The sequence below is a fragment of the Bufo bufo genome, chromosome 2 (genome assembly GCF_905171765.1).
Source record: "Bufo bufo chromosome 2, aBufBuf1.1, whole genome shotgun sequence".
NCBI classification, from domain to species: Eukaryota; Metazoa; Chordata; class Amphibia; order Anura; family Bufonidae; genus Bufo; species Bufo bufo.
This window is the reverse complement of record NC_053390.1, coordinates 400,239,063-400,254,100: the sequence shown is the minus strand read 5'-3', so window position 1 is coordinate 400,254,100 and position 15,038 is coordinate 400,239,063. Positions and strand designations below refer to the sequence as shown.

The 15,038-nt window shown below is 44.0% G+C and overlaps 1 protein-coding gene across 1 annotated transcript in view; it reads left to right on the top strand.

Moving 5' to 3' along the window:
* CCDC171 (coiled-coil domain containing 171) overlaps window positions 1–15,038 on the top strand; it is an 84,097-nt gene that overhangs the window by 57,760 nt on the left and 11,299 nt on the right. The window contains exons 16-22 of the mRNA XM_040417248.1: window positions 1,845–1,961; window positions 2,163–2,386; window positions 4,458–4,640; window positions 5,760–5,945; window positions 11,585–11,730; window positions 12,082–12,136; window positions 14,475–14,606. Of these exons, the coding sequence (XP_040273182.1) occupies window positions 1,845–1,961; window positions 2,163–2,386; window positions 4,458–4,640; window positions 5,760–5,945; window positions 11,585–11,730; window positions 12,082–12,136; window positions 14,475–14,606 (1,043 nt within the window). The remainder of the gene's footprint in view (window positions 1–1,844; window positions 1,962–2,162; window positions 2,387–4,457; window positions 4,641–5,759; window positions 5,946–11,584; window positions 11,731–12,081; window positions 12,137–14,474; window positions 14,607–15,038) is intronic.

The window sequence follows — 15,038 nt, the reverse complement described above, 5'->3', positions numbered from 1 at the left end:
GGTTATTTGCTTAGTAGTAACTATTAGCACAAGTCAACCTTTCCTCCCAGCAATATGCTTCTGCAGTGTAGTAATTATTTTGTTGCCTCCCATAGAAACTCTTGGGTTCAATTTCCCATAGGGACCTGTAAGATCATTTAGATTTTTGGTCTGTGCAGAAAACTGTAACTTGTAATTTCAAGCTTTTCATTTATCAGACATGAAAAAAAAAAAATAATAATCATTAAATTAGTAATAGCGTTTTTTCACAGGTCTACATGGGGAATTGCTTAGGAGATATGTGATCTGCATACCAAATGTCGAGGTGTCAGGGTGCACGTGGAGGGTAATCGCCAAATCCAGAATATGAAGTAATCCGCGGCACTCCTGGAGTAGTTTGTTCAATGCTCATTTAATATATCATCCCAAAAATTATAAATGAATTCATATCCAGAGTAAATTCCATATGATTTAGAGCCACATTTAGTTTCCGAACCTTTCGGTCATCCAGTGACCTTTGTCAACGGAATGTGAAATAGATATATATATGTAGTGAGTAAAAAAGGGGACATGAACTGAATGGTGAAGGGGGGGGAGAGAATGTCCAGAGGTAGCAAGAATTGTTGGCATAGTTATCATGGCAAAAGGAGATATAATACTTATATATTAATTATTAATTACATATCTATTTATTTTGGATGCCATTGTTGTAAATCTAGTCTATGATGCTGCATAGGTGCATTCCAATTGTATATTGTGTCAACTGCAATATGGGAAGGGCGCAGAATAACAATGGAGCACAGGGTCTGAGATCTAGTAACGTGGGAGAATGGAGGGGAATTGAACCCAAGTATTGTGTATGAGAGGCAGTAGAATTACCTTTACACTATAGACCCTCATAACTGTAGGATTTTCAGCTTCTTAGTATTTTTTTAACGCATTTTTAATAATAAAGCTACCTCACTGTTCAGTGTGTCTGTCACTTTATTGTGCCATTTTCAGAGAAAACAGCTGATAGTCTAGTCCCTGCAAACGTGCCTAAAAGCTTTCCTCATGGCTTTCTGGGACTCCAGTCCAGTGTCTTAGGGGGCATTCACATTCCAATAAGCGTTTTGAGGTCCACAAACCACAGATCCGAAAAGCCAGATACTGGCTGTGTGCATGCTGCATCACGGTGTGGACCCATTGACATCAATGGTCTTTGCTCCGCGTTTTGTGGCGAAGTATAGGCATGGAAGACATGGAAGCTCTGCACCCTTACTGAAATTATTCACCAAGTAGCTTCTTTACCATTATGGGTTCTTAAAGGGGTTATCCCATGACCAGTGTAAAAAGTGATAATCAGACATCATATAGTACATAACCATCTTAATAATAACCCTAGAACCAGCCCTGTACCTCACGTGGATCCAGAGATCTCCCGATTCATTGCTCTGCTAGATTGATATCAAGCTGGCAGCTCAGGGGAGTGTCTTTTCTGCTGCAGCTCAGGGGGCGTGTCTCAGCTCTACCTATCACAGTTGAAGCGTGAAACTGAGCATGTGCAGCCATCTCAGTGAGCAGGACAAAGAAATAAGAAAAAAAACAAACAGCAGGTGGTGCTTCACAGATATATTTTATTGAATATCTCAGTGCTGTGCTACATTACATGCAATTACAAAAGTTTGAAAACCGGAGAATATTTTCCATGGGACAACCCCTTTAATTAAAGAAGCCAAACTTGGTTCATTGCATTTTTGCACAGTGTGAATGCTGTCTATAGATGCACTACACCACCACGATTTTATTTTACTTTGACTTTTCATTGGGACTATAGTGAAAAACAATGTGAGGCCATGATTAATTATTCCAATGGTTACATCTAGGACCACAGAATGAGCTGATGCGTTGTCAAGAAGCCTGGAAGTGGATTACCAGCACCGACCTTCTATCTGCTATCATCACTTCAATGTATGATTTGCTTGGGGTTTTAAATGAGAAAGGTAAATCCGTTTTTTCATTCCCTATATAATTCTGATGTTAATTCATCATATATCAGGGGCCGTGTAGCCAGGGTGCCTGGAAATCTGCTGCTGACACTTATCGTTCCTGTTGTTTCCTATTGATGACATTTCTTATTGCTTGCGATCACTTAAAATGAATTCAATTGGCTCCTGGTGTCTGTATTTATTTCTCCGCTGTAGACCCTGATTCTAGATCACAGAGACCGCTCATCGACACGACCAGGAACTGTTTTTCTAAGCTGATGAGCAAGCTGAATGTAGCGTCTGAAGCTAGAGGTGTAGAACCACAGAGATACTGCATTTCTGTGGACACGGGCAGCCTGGTCCACAGACTGATGTGTGGACTTCACAAAGTCAGTCTCCAAACATCAGCTATGGACTTTACAAGTACAACTCCCATCATGGTATGACAATTCTTTCTTTAGTGACATTGAAACCTATGTCTAACCAATTAACATATAGTCCAATTAACGTATTGTGCAAGTAACTAATAGTGCTAATACCTTTGTATGTGTTACTAATTCCAGCAGAAATATTAACCCTTACAGAGAATTATATTTATTGATAACTACATAAATGATGGACAAACATCAATCACTCCGGTAGGAATACCACCATCTAAGGCTAGCCACTGATGGGGGGGGGACGGGACTCCCTAAACTCACACCCTAATCTGCACCTTAGCCCAGGGACGGCCCCTAATGGTGGGGACTCCCTGTCCTCGAACCTCGGCTAGCACCTCCTACTAAACCCTCGGAAAATGACGACGGCTAGGGTACTGGGCTGGTGGTGGACTACCGAACGGACATACAGACATACACAACAAAGGGATGAACTATGTATACAACCCTAATGGTACTGGTGCTGATCAGAAGGTACAAAGTGCATCAAGAAATCTAAAAACACACCCTATTCCGAAAGTGGGATACATACACTAATTATAGTGAGAAAGACCCCAACGCGTTTCCCCCACAGTGTGTGGGATCATCAGGGGGTGGATAAAGACAAATAATCAAATCAATATTAAAGATGGCGGAGAACCATAGTATAATGCGAGCTCCGCGAAGCGGGTGTAAAATACCGATTTTGATACACCGGTGTAACTCAATATATGATACTAGATAGTTAGGACCCACAGATAATAGTGAGAGGAGGAGAGAGGCCGTCCAATCCTGCGACCCAAGAATAAGAAGATATTTACTTACATACAGTCACAAGTACAGGGGAGCCTTCTGTCAGCGGAGTGCCAGTCATCAATCTGAATCACATATGGTGAACAGATATGACACGGGGTGCTGGAGTGGCACAATAGGGCACAATCACATTATCCAGTAATTCAAGTGCCGGGCCAGATCAATGAGTTGTAACCTACAGCTCAGGTGTACTAGTCCCCACTTCAAGTCACAGTCGGTGTCGGTCCTCCATGTTGTCTGGTCCACTGCTGGTCCACATTGTAAATGTTAGTACATCATTTATTTCACGTCAGATATTTTTTACTTAGGGTCCATTCACACGTCCGCAAAATGGGTCCGCATCCGTTCCGCAATTTTGCAGAACGGGTGCGGACCCATTCGATTTCAATGGGGCCGCAAAAGATGCGGACACCACACCGTGTGCTGTCCGCATCCGCACTTCTGTTCCGTCACCCCACAAAAAAAAAAAAATACAACATGTCCTATTCTTGTCCGCAGCCATAGGCGTCTGTGTTTTGCGGATCCGCAATTTGCGAACAGCAAAACAGTTGCAGACATGTGAATGGACCCTTAGTCTAAGTTTTGGACTTTGAAGTTGAATAATTTTTGTCTTAAACGGGTTGTCCAGGATTTTTATTTTAATTCCTCCACCCCATCGTGCTACCTGAAAAGAGAAAGATATACTTAGTGTCAGTTATTTGTGTATGCGTGATGTGAATGGAGCCCCAGTGACAATACTGAACCAGCAGAAAACAGGATAGTTGTCTTTTTAATCTCTTTGGACATCTGATCTTTTTAGGCCATAGCAATATTATCGTTATGTCTTCTTTCTTGTGTTAGCAATCCATATTTAAGGTGTAACTGTCATTCTGTTTTTTATTTTTGTTATGTGTAGGGGCAGTGATACTGAACATTTTTGTAATATACTTTAATTACTGAAATCGTACATTTCTATTAGAAAAATAGCTCTAAAGTGGCCCATTTTGAGCCTTAGCAACACTCCTCTGTCTTCTGTTTACGTAACCGTGGAGACTTGCGCAACACTAACTGTGTGATGTAAACAAGACAGAGGAGCGTTGCTAAGGCTCAAAATGGGCCACTTTAGAGCTCTTTTTCTAATAGAAATGTACGATTTCAGTAATTAAAGTATATTACAAAAATGTTCAGTATCACTGCCCCTACACATTGCAAAAATACAAAACAGAATGACAGTTACACTTTAAGGTCACATTCCATAACTACTGTCTTTTATGAACACTTTCATTCTGTCATCCACTTATAGAAATGCCTAGCTGCCTTAAAAAAACAGATTCTTGGGTTCACCCAGCGACTGCATACAGCAGAAGTTGAGAGACGATCACTGCGCCGGGAGCTGTCTGATATTAAGCAGAAAATCAGTGAAATTAGCAGCGATGTTGGCAGCACAGAGAATCCTAAAGCGCAAAAAACGACGTTCCAGCAATCTGTAAGGACAAGTCATTCCTGGGGGTGTAGTCTTGGAAGACATGATGGGGGTGATTTATACATATAAGGCATATTTCTTGCACAGATTGCAGCGCAAAGATCCTTTGCGCCGCAATCTGTGACTTCTTCCTGCTCATGCTTTGTCTAAAAAAAGGAGGGGTGACGTGGAAGGGAATGGGCCGGTAGGCCAGTCTAATTTACCATTTTCTACACTTGTTTTAGCTGTCTTACATTTAGAAGTGGCCGAGGATCCGCCGAAGTTATATAAAGGCTGGCGCCTCTGCATAACTTCGGCGGCTCCACTGCCATGTTTAGGGGCTATTAGGACTGGCGTCTAAAATGACGTCTTAATCAATGTGCCCAGTTGTGTTTGCTACTAGACAATATTTCCTTTGAAATGGAGTCTGTCTTGTGTTTTATTATGCTCATGTTTGTTCATGCTACATTTCTTAAGGGATTAGAGATTCCCTATTGGACTGGGCAAAGTATAAAGGAAAGGGTCATGCCATCAGTGTCTGATCAGTGGAGGTCTCCGCAGTCGGGCCTGCTACAATCAGACCTAAAACAAAGTGGCCCCCCATCCTAGGTAAAGAACAGATTATCCTTTGGCGTTTTTGTCTTGTATACAACTAAACCAGAAGGGGGCAGTATCTCCTTCATTCTAGGTACTAGTGAAGGTCCTAGTGGCTATATAACATCATTGGTGGGAACACATGTCTGTCGGCAGATAATTGCAGTAAATATGTTCACTCGTTCAATCCAAATGTGGTCTTAGCTAAACAGGTATCTGCCCAACAGCTGTCTAAGACTCTGTTCACATTGTGTTTGAGCCCATTTCACTTTATATGCTGGGAACGTTTCTGGTGTATACAGCATGTGCTTATGAACAAGTTTGTTTTGGCTGGCAGAATTGTGGATGCAGCTCTGGAGGATGAATACAAGCTAAACGATGCTATTTCCAAAGTTACTCACTGTATCTCTATGTAAATTGGAAAGCTGAGTTTTAAATGTGAACATTTCCTTTAAAGTTCGAATTGACTAGCTACCAAGTGCTACAAGTCTGTTTTATAGATTTTGTTCATTATCAAGATGGTTCTGTGTCTTATTTCTGCTTTTTCAGAAAGTGGTTCCCTATGAGAAATTCAGAATGGTCTTCAGTGAGCTGAACGGCGCATTGCTACGTGAACAAGAAGCCCAGATTCTCCTAACTGAGCAGTCTCAGCAATTACTGGAGCTCAATCACAAGATAGAATTACACTCCCAGGAGGAGGCAGAGAAAGATCAAACCTTGTCAGAAGCAGTTAAGGTGCGGGCCTTGGGAATATGTTCAGTGGGTCTCATGTGTTACTTTAAATAGTACATTTACTTGAGTCTCTTGATGAGGTCCTTTCATGCCCTCCAGCAATCGCGGCTGCCTTTAGGCTGGGGCTACATGCCGATTCTTGGCCGTGACATCCATTAGGTGATCATGCATCATTCTGTAGCCTGCAGTCATAGAAATGAATGGGGTCACGGCCCGCCTCACAAACTGCCACAACGGCAGAATTGCAAAAAAATACAGCATTTCATTGCCATTCTGGGGTCACAGCAGCTTGTGAGTTGCGCTGAGACCCCATTCATTTCTATGGCTGCCATTCATTTTTTCAGCCTAGTGTCGCCTCCTAGTGGCAGCAGCAAGCTATTCCCACGGTCCTGTGTCCCCCAATGAACCCCGCGAGAAAGAGATTTTACAGGTGAGTTTCCCAAAATCTCGTTTTTGCACGGGTGTCTTGACCAAAATCACTGTGTAGCACCAGCCTAACTTGGCTTCTGTTGCCTCTCCATGGATTCTGGCGATGTGTTTTTTCAGTATTTTAGGCTCCCAACCTGCAGTGACAAGGGGGCGGGGGTATTGTTCTCATCGGGGAGTTAGTCAGAGCCCTAGTGATATCCACATCAATTGGACAGCGTCAGAGCTCTGGTTCACTTCCCTTTACGATTTATGACCCCTTGTCATTGCAGGGTCTAAACTACTGTCACCCTTTGCTTGAGAATGGTGGGAAAAATGGTGTTAAAATACGTGGAGCAACAGTTACAGGCAAGTAAAGGTGGTCATGATGGTAGTGGGGTTCAGGGAGTCCACAATACAGTTCCCAAACTGGAGTTCTGTAAGTTTCTTTAGACTTTCTGCAAAAGTTAAAGTGGTATTCTGGTTAGACTACATTATCCCCTATCCATAGCATAGGGGATAACTATTAGTCCTACTGCTGGGACCCTCACCGATCTCCAGAAAAGGGGCACCGTACCCCCTGCAGTCTCTCTGAAATGAACGTAGTGGCCGGTTGGGTATGCATTTGGCAGCTCCATTCATTTCTATGGGAACTTCAGAGACAGTGGAACTCCCCTAGAAATTACTGGAGCGGCCACGTGCATATGCGACCAGCTGCTCCATTCATTTCAGGTGGGCCACAGGGAGTACTCAACCCCCATTCTCGTGATCAATGATGGTCCCAGCAGTAGGACCCCCACTGATTTAATAGTTATCCACATGATAGGGGATAACTTAATCTAACTATAATACTCCTTTAAAGGGATTGTCCAAGAAAAAATTGTAAACTCTGGGAAACTGCTTAAAACAAGAAAAAAATCCCACTCACCTTTAGAAAAACCTTCCTTCCCAGCACCGAGACTCCTGTGTGGTCCCTGGCGGGCAGGAAGTTCTAACATTCCATTCCTGGTTACGGTGACTGCAGCAGTCAGCATGATCACAACGTCATAACTTCCAATCCACTAGGGGCCAGAAAATGTGGGCACAGGAGCCTGTGCTGGAACTAAGGGGCTTTCAAAAGGTGAGTGAGCATTTTTCTGTTTTAAGCAGTTTCACTGAAATCAATAACTTTTTTTTTTTGGGGGGGGAGGGTTCTAGGAAAACACCTTTAATATCTGTGAGATAGAGGAAAGATAATAGTCCGTAGTGCTTATATGGAGCAGAGGCACCAGTGTCTAGCCATCCATCTTAGCTAGACAGACAAAGCAGATTTCTGCAATCAGATCAGCCAGCGCCGGCCATTTACTTTTTAGTGGTATCATATGGATGCCCCTTGAATGAATCTTGACTTGCTTAACAGGCTTGTGGTGAGACTTCTAGAAAGAGAATCTTGACTTGTTTAACAGAAGAGTCAAAAAATCAAGGAAAAGGCTTTCTGGGGGGCAAAAACTGTTCACACTATTATGATACCATAACCTGCGCTTTCCTGCCTTTTATAGCCAGACTTACAGTGAACAGTGAATCTTTCTACATGAGGGAGATCTATTAATACTGGTGCACAAGTCTTTCTTTCCAAGAATAGGCCTTTCTATATAGGGCCGGCCCTGGGCAAACTGCAAACACTTACGGTCGTCTGAATGTAGCCTTAGAGAATATGCTGATCACAAAGTGTCTCCATGCTAGAACCTCAAGAAATCAACTGTAACATTTGAAGAAACCAGAAAAGTGTTCAGCACCACGGGGAAAATTGAGCAGTAGATCAGCAGTTTCAAATTTGGCCAGAAATATGGGCCACACATAAAAAAAAAATGGAATTCGATGGGCCTCATTTATTTCAAATACGATAAAATACAAATTATTGTTAATAGAATACAGCACTACATATCTCTTACATCCAGTGACGTCTCTTCTGATTGTAGACATTCCTTTTCCTCATTTCCCCCATTCGGATCAGACTTCCTTCAGCCGCATCTCGTCTCTGCAGAGTTTGGCATACAGACATCTTGGATTCCTCACTTTTCTATCATCCTCCCCGCTCCTGGTGCCCCCACATTGTCATCCCTCTGCTACCCCCAATACTGTGTCCGCTGTGCTCTCTAATGTCGCCAAATACTATACTGCAAAAATAGTGCCATACAAATAGCCTCCCCCCATAGTGATAGTGCTCTGAGACTTCTCTCAGTATTAATAATGCCCTATACAGTACCCCTAATAGCAATAATGCTTCCCAAAAGTGCCACCATGAGTAGCAATGCCCTCCACATTGTGCCCAATAATAATGCTCAATAGTACCCCAGTAAAAATGCCACCATAGTGCCCCCAGTAGAAATAAGGCTCCCCAAAGTGCCCCCAGCAGTAACAGGGCCCTCGCACCGCTATAGAGCCCACAGTAGTAATAAAGCTACGTGTTCTCAGTAGTTACAATGCCTCTTGTAGTAGCCCCACTAGTGCAACTTGTAGTTCTAATGTCCCTTGCAGTGTCCCTGTAGTTCCCATACCCTCCTGCAGTTATAGCCCCCCTGTAGTGACCCCTGTTTTATTATGCCCTATGTAGTGCTCTGGTCTGTATCAATGCCCCCTTGTAGTGCTCTGGTCTGTAATAATGCCCCCTTGTCGTGCTATGGCCTATATTAATGCCCCCCATGTAGTGTCGCCTGTATTTTAATGCCCCCTTGTAGTGCTCTGGTCTGTAATAATGCCCCCTTGTCGTGCTATGGCCTATATTAATGCCCCCCATGTAGTGTCCCCTGTACTTTAATGCCTCCCTGTAGTGCTCTGGCCTGTAATAATGTTCCCTGTATTAATGCCCCCTTGTAGTGCTCTGGTCTGTAATAATGCCCCCTTGTCGTGCTATGGCCTATATTAATGCCCCCCATGTAGTGTCCCCTGTATTTTAATGCCCCCTTGTAGTGCTCTGGTCTGTAATAATGCCCCCTTGTCGTGCTATGGCCTATATTAATGCCCCCCATGTAGTGTCCCCTGTACTTTAATGCCTCCCTGTAGTGCTCTGGCCTGTAATAATGTTCCCTGTATTATGCCCCCTTGTAGTGCTCTGGTCTGTAATAATGCCCCCTTGTCGTGCTATGGCCTATATTAATGCCCCCCATGTAGTGTCCCCTGTATTTTAATGCCCCCTTGTAGTGCTCTGGTCTGTAATAATGCCCCCTTGTCGTGCTATGGCCTATATTAATGCCCCCCATGTAGTGTCCCCTGTACTTTAATGCCTCCCTGTAGTGCTCTGGCCTGTAATAATGTTCCCTGTATTAATGCCTCCCTGTAGTGCTCTGGTCTGTAATAATGCCCCCTTGTCGTGCTATGGCCTATATTAATGCCCCCCATGGAGTGTCCCCTGTATATTAATGCCTCCCTGTAGTGCTCTGGCCTGTATTAATGCCCCCTTGTCGTGCTATGGCCTATATTAATGCCCCCCATGTAGTGTCCCCTGTATTTTAATGCCTCCCTGTAGTGCTCTGGCCTGTAATAATGTTCCCTGTATTAATGCCCCCTTGTATTATAATGCACCTCTGTAGTTCTCTGGCCTATATTAATGCCTCCCTGTAGTGCTCTGGTCTGTAATAATGTTCCCTGTATTACAGCCCCCTTGTAGTGCTCTGGTCTGTAATAATGCCCCCTTGTCGTGCTATGGCCTATATTAATGCCCCCCATGTAGTGTCCCCTGTATTTTAATGCCTCCCTGTAGTGCTCTAGCCTGTAATAATGTTCCCTGTATTAATGCCCCCTTGTATTATAATGCACCTCTGTAGTTCTCTGGCCTATATTAATGCCCCCTTTGTAGTGCTCCGGTCTGCACCTGAGATCTGGCATTGGAGGTTGTGATTACGTTACCGTGACCTCTGTTCTACATCCTTATAGGTTTCAGGCCTAGTCACCTGCAGCCTATGAGGTGGAGACAGGAGCCATAGGCTTCCGTGGTACGACGTAAACTGAAGGGGTCGTGGGATGCAGATAAGTGCCTCGGGGGCCGCATGTGGACCACCTGTTTGAGACCCCCCTGCTTTAGATAGTCAAATCAGTGACCTCTCTGTGTAATGAAGGAGAGGTGCTCTTTGTAACTGCTGTCCACTCTGGCCAAGAGATGGGGATGAGGGGACCCCACTAATAACACAGAACTCCCTCATGGGGAATATGAACATGGATTTCCTGAACCCATTTAAATAATATTATTAAAGCGAACCTTTCACCTCATTTTCACTTTATAAACTAGCCACAGTACCTTATAGATTATCTTGAGTGTGTTGTTATCCATGTTAGTGCCGCTTTCCTGCGCTTTTTATTCATAAAAAAACCGTCTTATAAAGTTCTGATTTCTGCTCCAACAGTCAGGCAACAAGTCAAGGGGGTAGCCCTTCCCTCTCCTCTGGCCGTACCTCCCCTGCCCTAACGCCGCCTCTATGCTTTGTGATTGACAGCCGGCTCAGTCGCCGGGACGGCGCTTCTTAATCCTGCGCATGCGCCGTCCTCCTCATTCGCCCCGCGATCCCGTCTTTCTGGCGGACAGAAGCGCGACCATGTAACAGGATCGCGCATGCGCCGTACGCGATGCCTGCCTGTCTGCTCTCCCTCCCGTGCGCGCGCTCCACTATCTTCAGGCTCCAAGTGCCCCACGTGATCACTGTAGACTTGCCGCAGATTGCAAGCCAGTGATCATCGTGAGCGCCAGAAAGACGGGATCGCGCGGCGAATGAGGAGGACGGCGCATGCGCAGGATTCAGAAGCGCCGTCCCGGCGACTGAGCCGGCTGTCAATCACAAAGCATAGAGGCGGCGTTAGGGCAGGGGAGGTACGGCCAGAGGAGAGGGAAGGGCTACCCCCTTGACTTGTTGCCTGACTGTTGGAGCAGAAATCAGAACTTTATAAGACGTTTTTTTTATGAATAAAAAGCGCAGGAAAGCGGCACTAACATGGATAACAACACATTCAATATAATCTATAAGGTACTGTGGCTAGTTTAAAAAGTGAAAATGAGGTGAAAGGTTCGCTTTAAGTAACAAGTACTTTTAGGGATATCTGAAAATTACTAAAATTGCATTTTGTTTTCCAAGAAACTTTGCTGAAACCTGCCAAGATCTCAGCGAGTGTTACTCCATCTTCCGCTTTCTTCTGTAGCTTATGGCGTATATTGCAGTCATGCTGCTTCCATGACAGCACTTTTGTCTTCTTCCCTCTCCTGCTTGCAGGGTCTTTCTGAAACAAAAATGGAGCTGCGGAGAAAAGATCAATCTTTGCATCAGCAGAACAGACAGCTGACCCAGCTGGAGCAGGACAAGCGTCGACTGGAAGAGAGCATCTCCAGGGCAGAGAGTGCCCTGCGTACAGCCGATAGGTGAGCGAGAACCCGTAGGATATCACATACAAACCAGAGATCATTTGTGCTAAATTTCCATCCACAGGGCATAATGTTACAGGGAGAACATATATATCTGTTAGTAATGCACATTAAAAACATTACAATTCACATGGCTTTTCTCAGTAGCAGTAGTGTTCTGTGCAGTCAATAATGAGTCAACTATATGACGGTATACTGTTGTATGGTGGTGGTACCATGCATCCATACGTACAACAGTCACTTGCTGCATAATGCTGCTCAAATCTTTCTTGTTTTCTATGCCACTATGCTAAACCTGAATGAATATGGATTTTGTAGACACAATTTTTACTGCTTTTCTTTTTACAGGGAAAAGGAAGTCATTACAAATTATATGAAATCCGTTGCAGCAGAGTTTCAGAAGGTAAGAACCTGTAAAGTATAGATGATGGTACACTAAAAGCCGGACCTGCTGACTCTTGAAGAACTTACGGTACATTCACATATGTCTGGTGATCCAGAGATGGGAACGCCACATGCAAGAAACTGGATGCATTGCACCCGGAATCCCCTTTATGTCACAGAAACTGCATGGCTCGCAATGTAGCCGACCTCCATGTACTTATACAGATATTTACTCCATGCCTCTATGAGAGAACGATTCTACAGTAGTGCTCCCCAATTAATTTTTTTGTTTGACTTTATCTGAAATCGAAAAGTAAAACAGTAAGGCCCCATACACTACGGCTATAGTGTGGCCCTATGGAATTTGGAGGTTGGACAGACCCATATGGCCATGTGCTTGAGTCTGAAATGTAAGGTTCACATATTATGTTAGTACTATAAATTAGGAAGTTGTAACTCGTATAGTGCTGAAGAGTGCATCTGTACAATATTATATTCTGTTAGTAAAGCGGTTCTTCCACGTACCGTAAATCATTAAGGATTAGCGATAAATGTATGATTCACCTGTTCCGAGCCCTCTGGTCCTTCTCGCTGCACAACCACTGTGAGGAGACGTTTGAATGAAGCGTTGGTTATGTGAATAGGTAGTACATGTTTTTCATTCCCTTTAACAGATATTTTAAATATTTGTAAGACCATAGCTGTTTACCACTTTATAGGCAGTTATATTAAAGGGAGTCTGTCAGCAGTTCTACTAAACTGTTGACAGCACTAGGTAGGGGCTGGGGAGAGCAGGACAAACATACCTTTTATGGAACTTTTCTTATCGAGAGCAGTGTAAATATGAAGTTTTATTCTGCCAGATTCTGCTGTCTCTCAAGTGCATTGGAAGCAGGGCTACACTGTGAAATGCTCACAGCCCTTTCCCTCTCCTCTGATTGACAGCAGTAGTGGTCTGGTTAGATGCTACAGTTGTCACTTAATAATACTAGGTAGGAGCTAGGGGAGAGCAGGTCAAACATACCTTTTATGGAACTTTTCTTATCGAGAGCAGTGTAAATATGAAGTTTTATTCTGCAAGATTCTGCTGTCTCTCAAGTGCATTGGAAGCAGGGCTACACTGTGAAATGCTCACAGCCCTTTCCCTCTCCTCTGATTGACAGCAGTAGTGGTCTGGTTAGATGCTACAGTTGTCACTTAATAATACTAGGTAGGAGCTAGGGGAGAGCAGGTCAAACATACCTTTTATGGAACTTTTCTTATCGAGAGCAGTGTAAATATGAAGTTTTATTCTGCAAGATTCTGCTGTCTCTCAAGTGCATTGGAAGCAGGGCTACACTGTGAAATGCTCACAGCCCTTTCCCTCTCCTCTGATTGACAGCAGTAGTGGTCTGGTTAGATGCTACAGTTGTCACTTGATAATACTAGGTAGGAGCTAGGGGAGAGCAGGTCAAACATACCTTTTATGGAACTTTTCTTATCGAGAGCAGTGTAAATACTGTATGAAGTTTTATTCTGCCAGATTCTGCTGTCTCTCAAGTACACTGGAGGCAAGGCTACACTATGAAATGCTCATCTGGTTGGATGCTACAGTTGTCACTCAGAGCAAACGGGAGGAGCTGTGAGGCAGTTTAATGCAGAGAGTGCTTCACAGCTAAGTCCCGCCTCCAGTGTACTCGAGAGAGCAGAATCTAGCAGAATAAAACTTCATATTCTCACTACAGCTGATGATAAAAGCTCCACCAAGGATATGTTTGTCCTGTTCTCCCCAGCCCCCACCTAGTGCTGTCAGCAGTTTAGTATGCTCAAAAATACTGACACACTCAGGGGCTAAAGTCTCATGGGCCCTGGTCCCTAGTGTTTTGTGGCTAGGGAAGCACATAGCCTTCATGCTGCCTGCGGCAAAAAATGAAACAGTGGATTCCCCCCCAACCCTCCCATGCCAAATTCTTGACCTAACCCCTTGGTGTTTTTCTATAACACTGGTGTCTTCTTATGTGGCACAAGGGTCTTTGGGCCCCCTCAGGCTCCTGGGCCCGGTAGCGACTGCTACCTCTGCACCCCCTATAGCTACGCCCCTGGACACACTCCCTTTAATCCCCACCTCCAGTAGACCTCGCAATGTAACCGCTGTGTCTCCATATTACACTCATTATTTCTTAGAAAGCCGTTTAACCTACGTTAAGGTTATTAAAAGGTTTGCTTCTACCTCTATTTTTTCAATTGGCAAGTGACTTCAAAAACATGAAAGACCCCTAAACGTTCCTACAGTGATATGAAACGCATGTTGTATTGATCTGATGAGATGTGTGCTAATTTTAGTATAACTGAACTGACTAATTGTTTCTACCTTCCAGATGAGAGATCAGACCTCTTTATCACGGGTAGCAACATCACTGCAAGATTTCGCTTTCCAGCTCCCAAAGTTATCACCTAAAATATTTGAAATGAAAGGGTACACGGGAGGATCAGACTTCTCTGCTTGCCAGGTATTCCTTATATGTGCCTGTATGTAGCATTGCCTCGGCCTTTTTTGAGAAGATTTTTCCATTGAACTGGATTTCAACTAGATAGAAATTCCAATACCATTAACATGAATGATTCAGTAGTTTTGCCTAGTAGGCGTCAGGTATCAAAATGCCAAAGACTTTCCATTCTGTGTGAAGGGAGTCAAGCCAGTACATCATGATGTATCTGTTGGCACGTGATCATCTATGTTTTTCACAGAAATACCTGGCGCTGTAAAGGTGCCGCTGATTACCTGTTCATCGGGTGATATAACCGTTGGTGTGGACAGCTAAATCATTTGCCGGCAGCAGATTGTGCGATCTAAGCCCTCTGCAGCCGGCAAACAGTGATTCTGTATGAGGAATCATGTTAATGCAGCGCTCTCCTCCACTGACGAGCAGAGGATTGTCGGG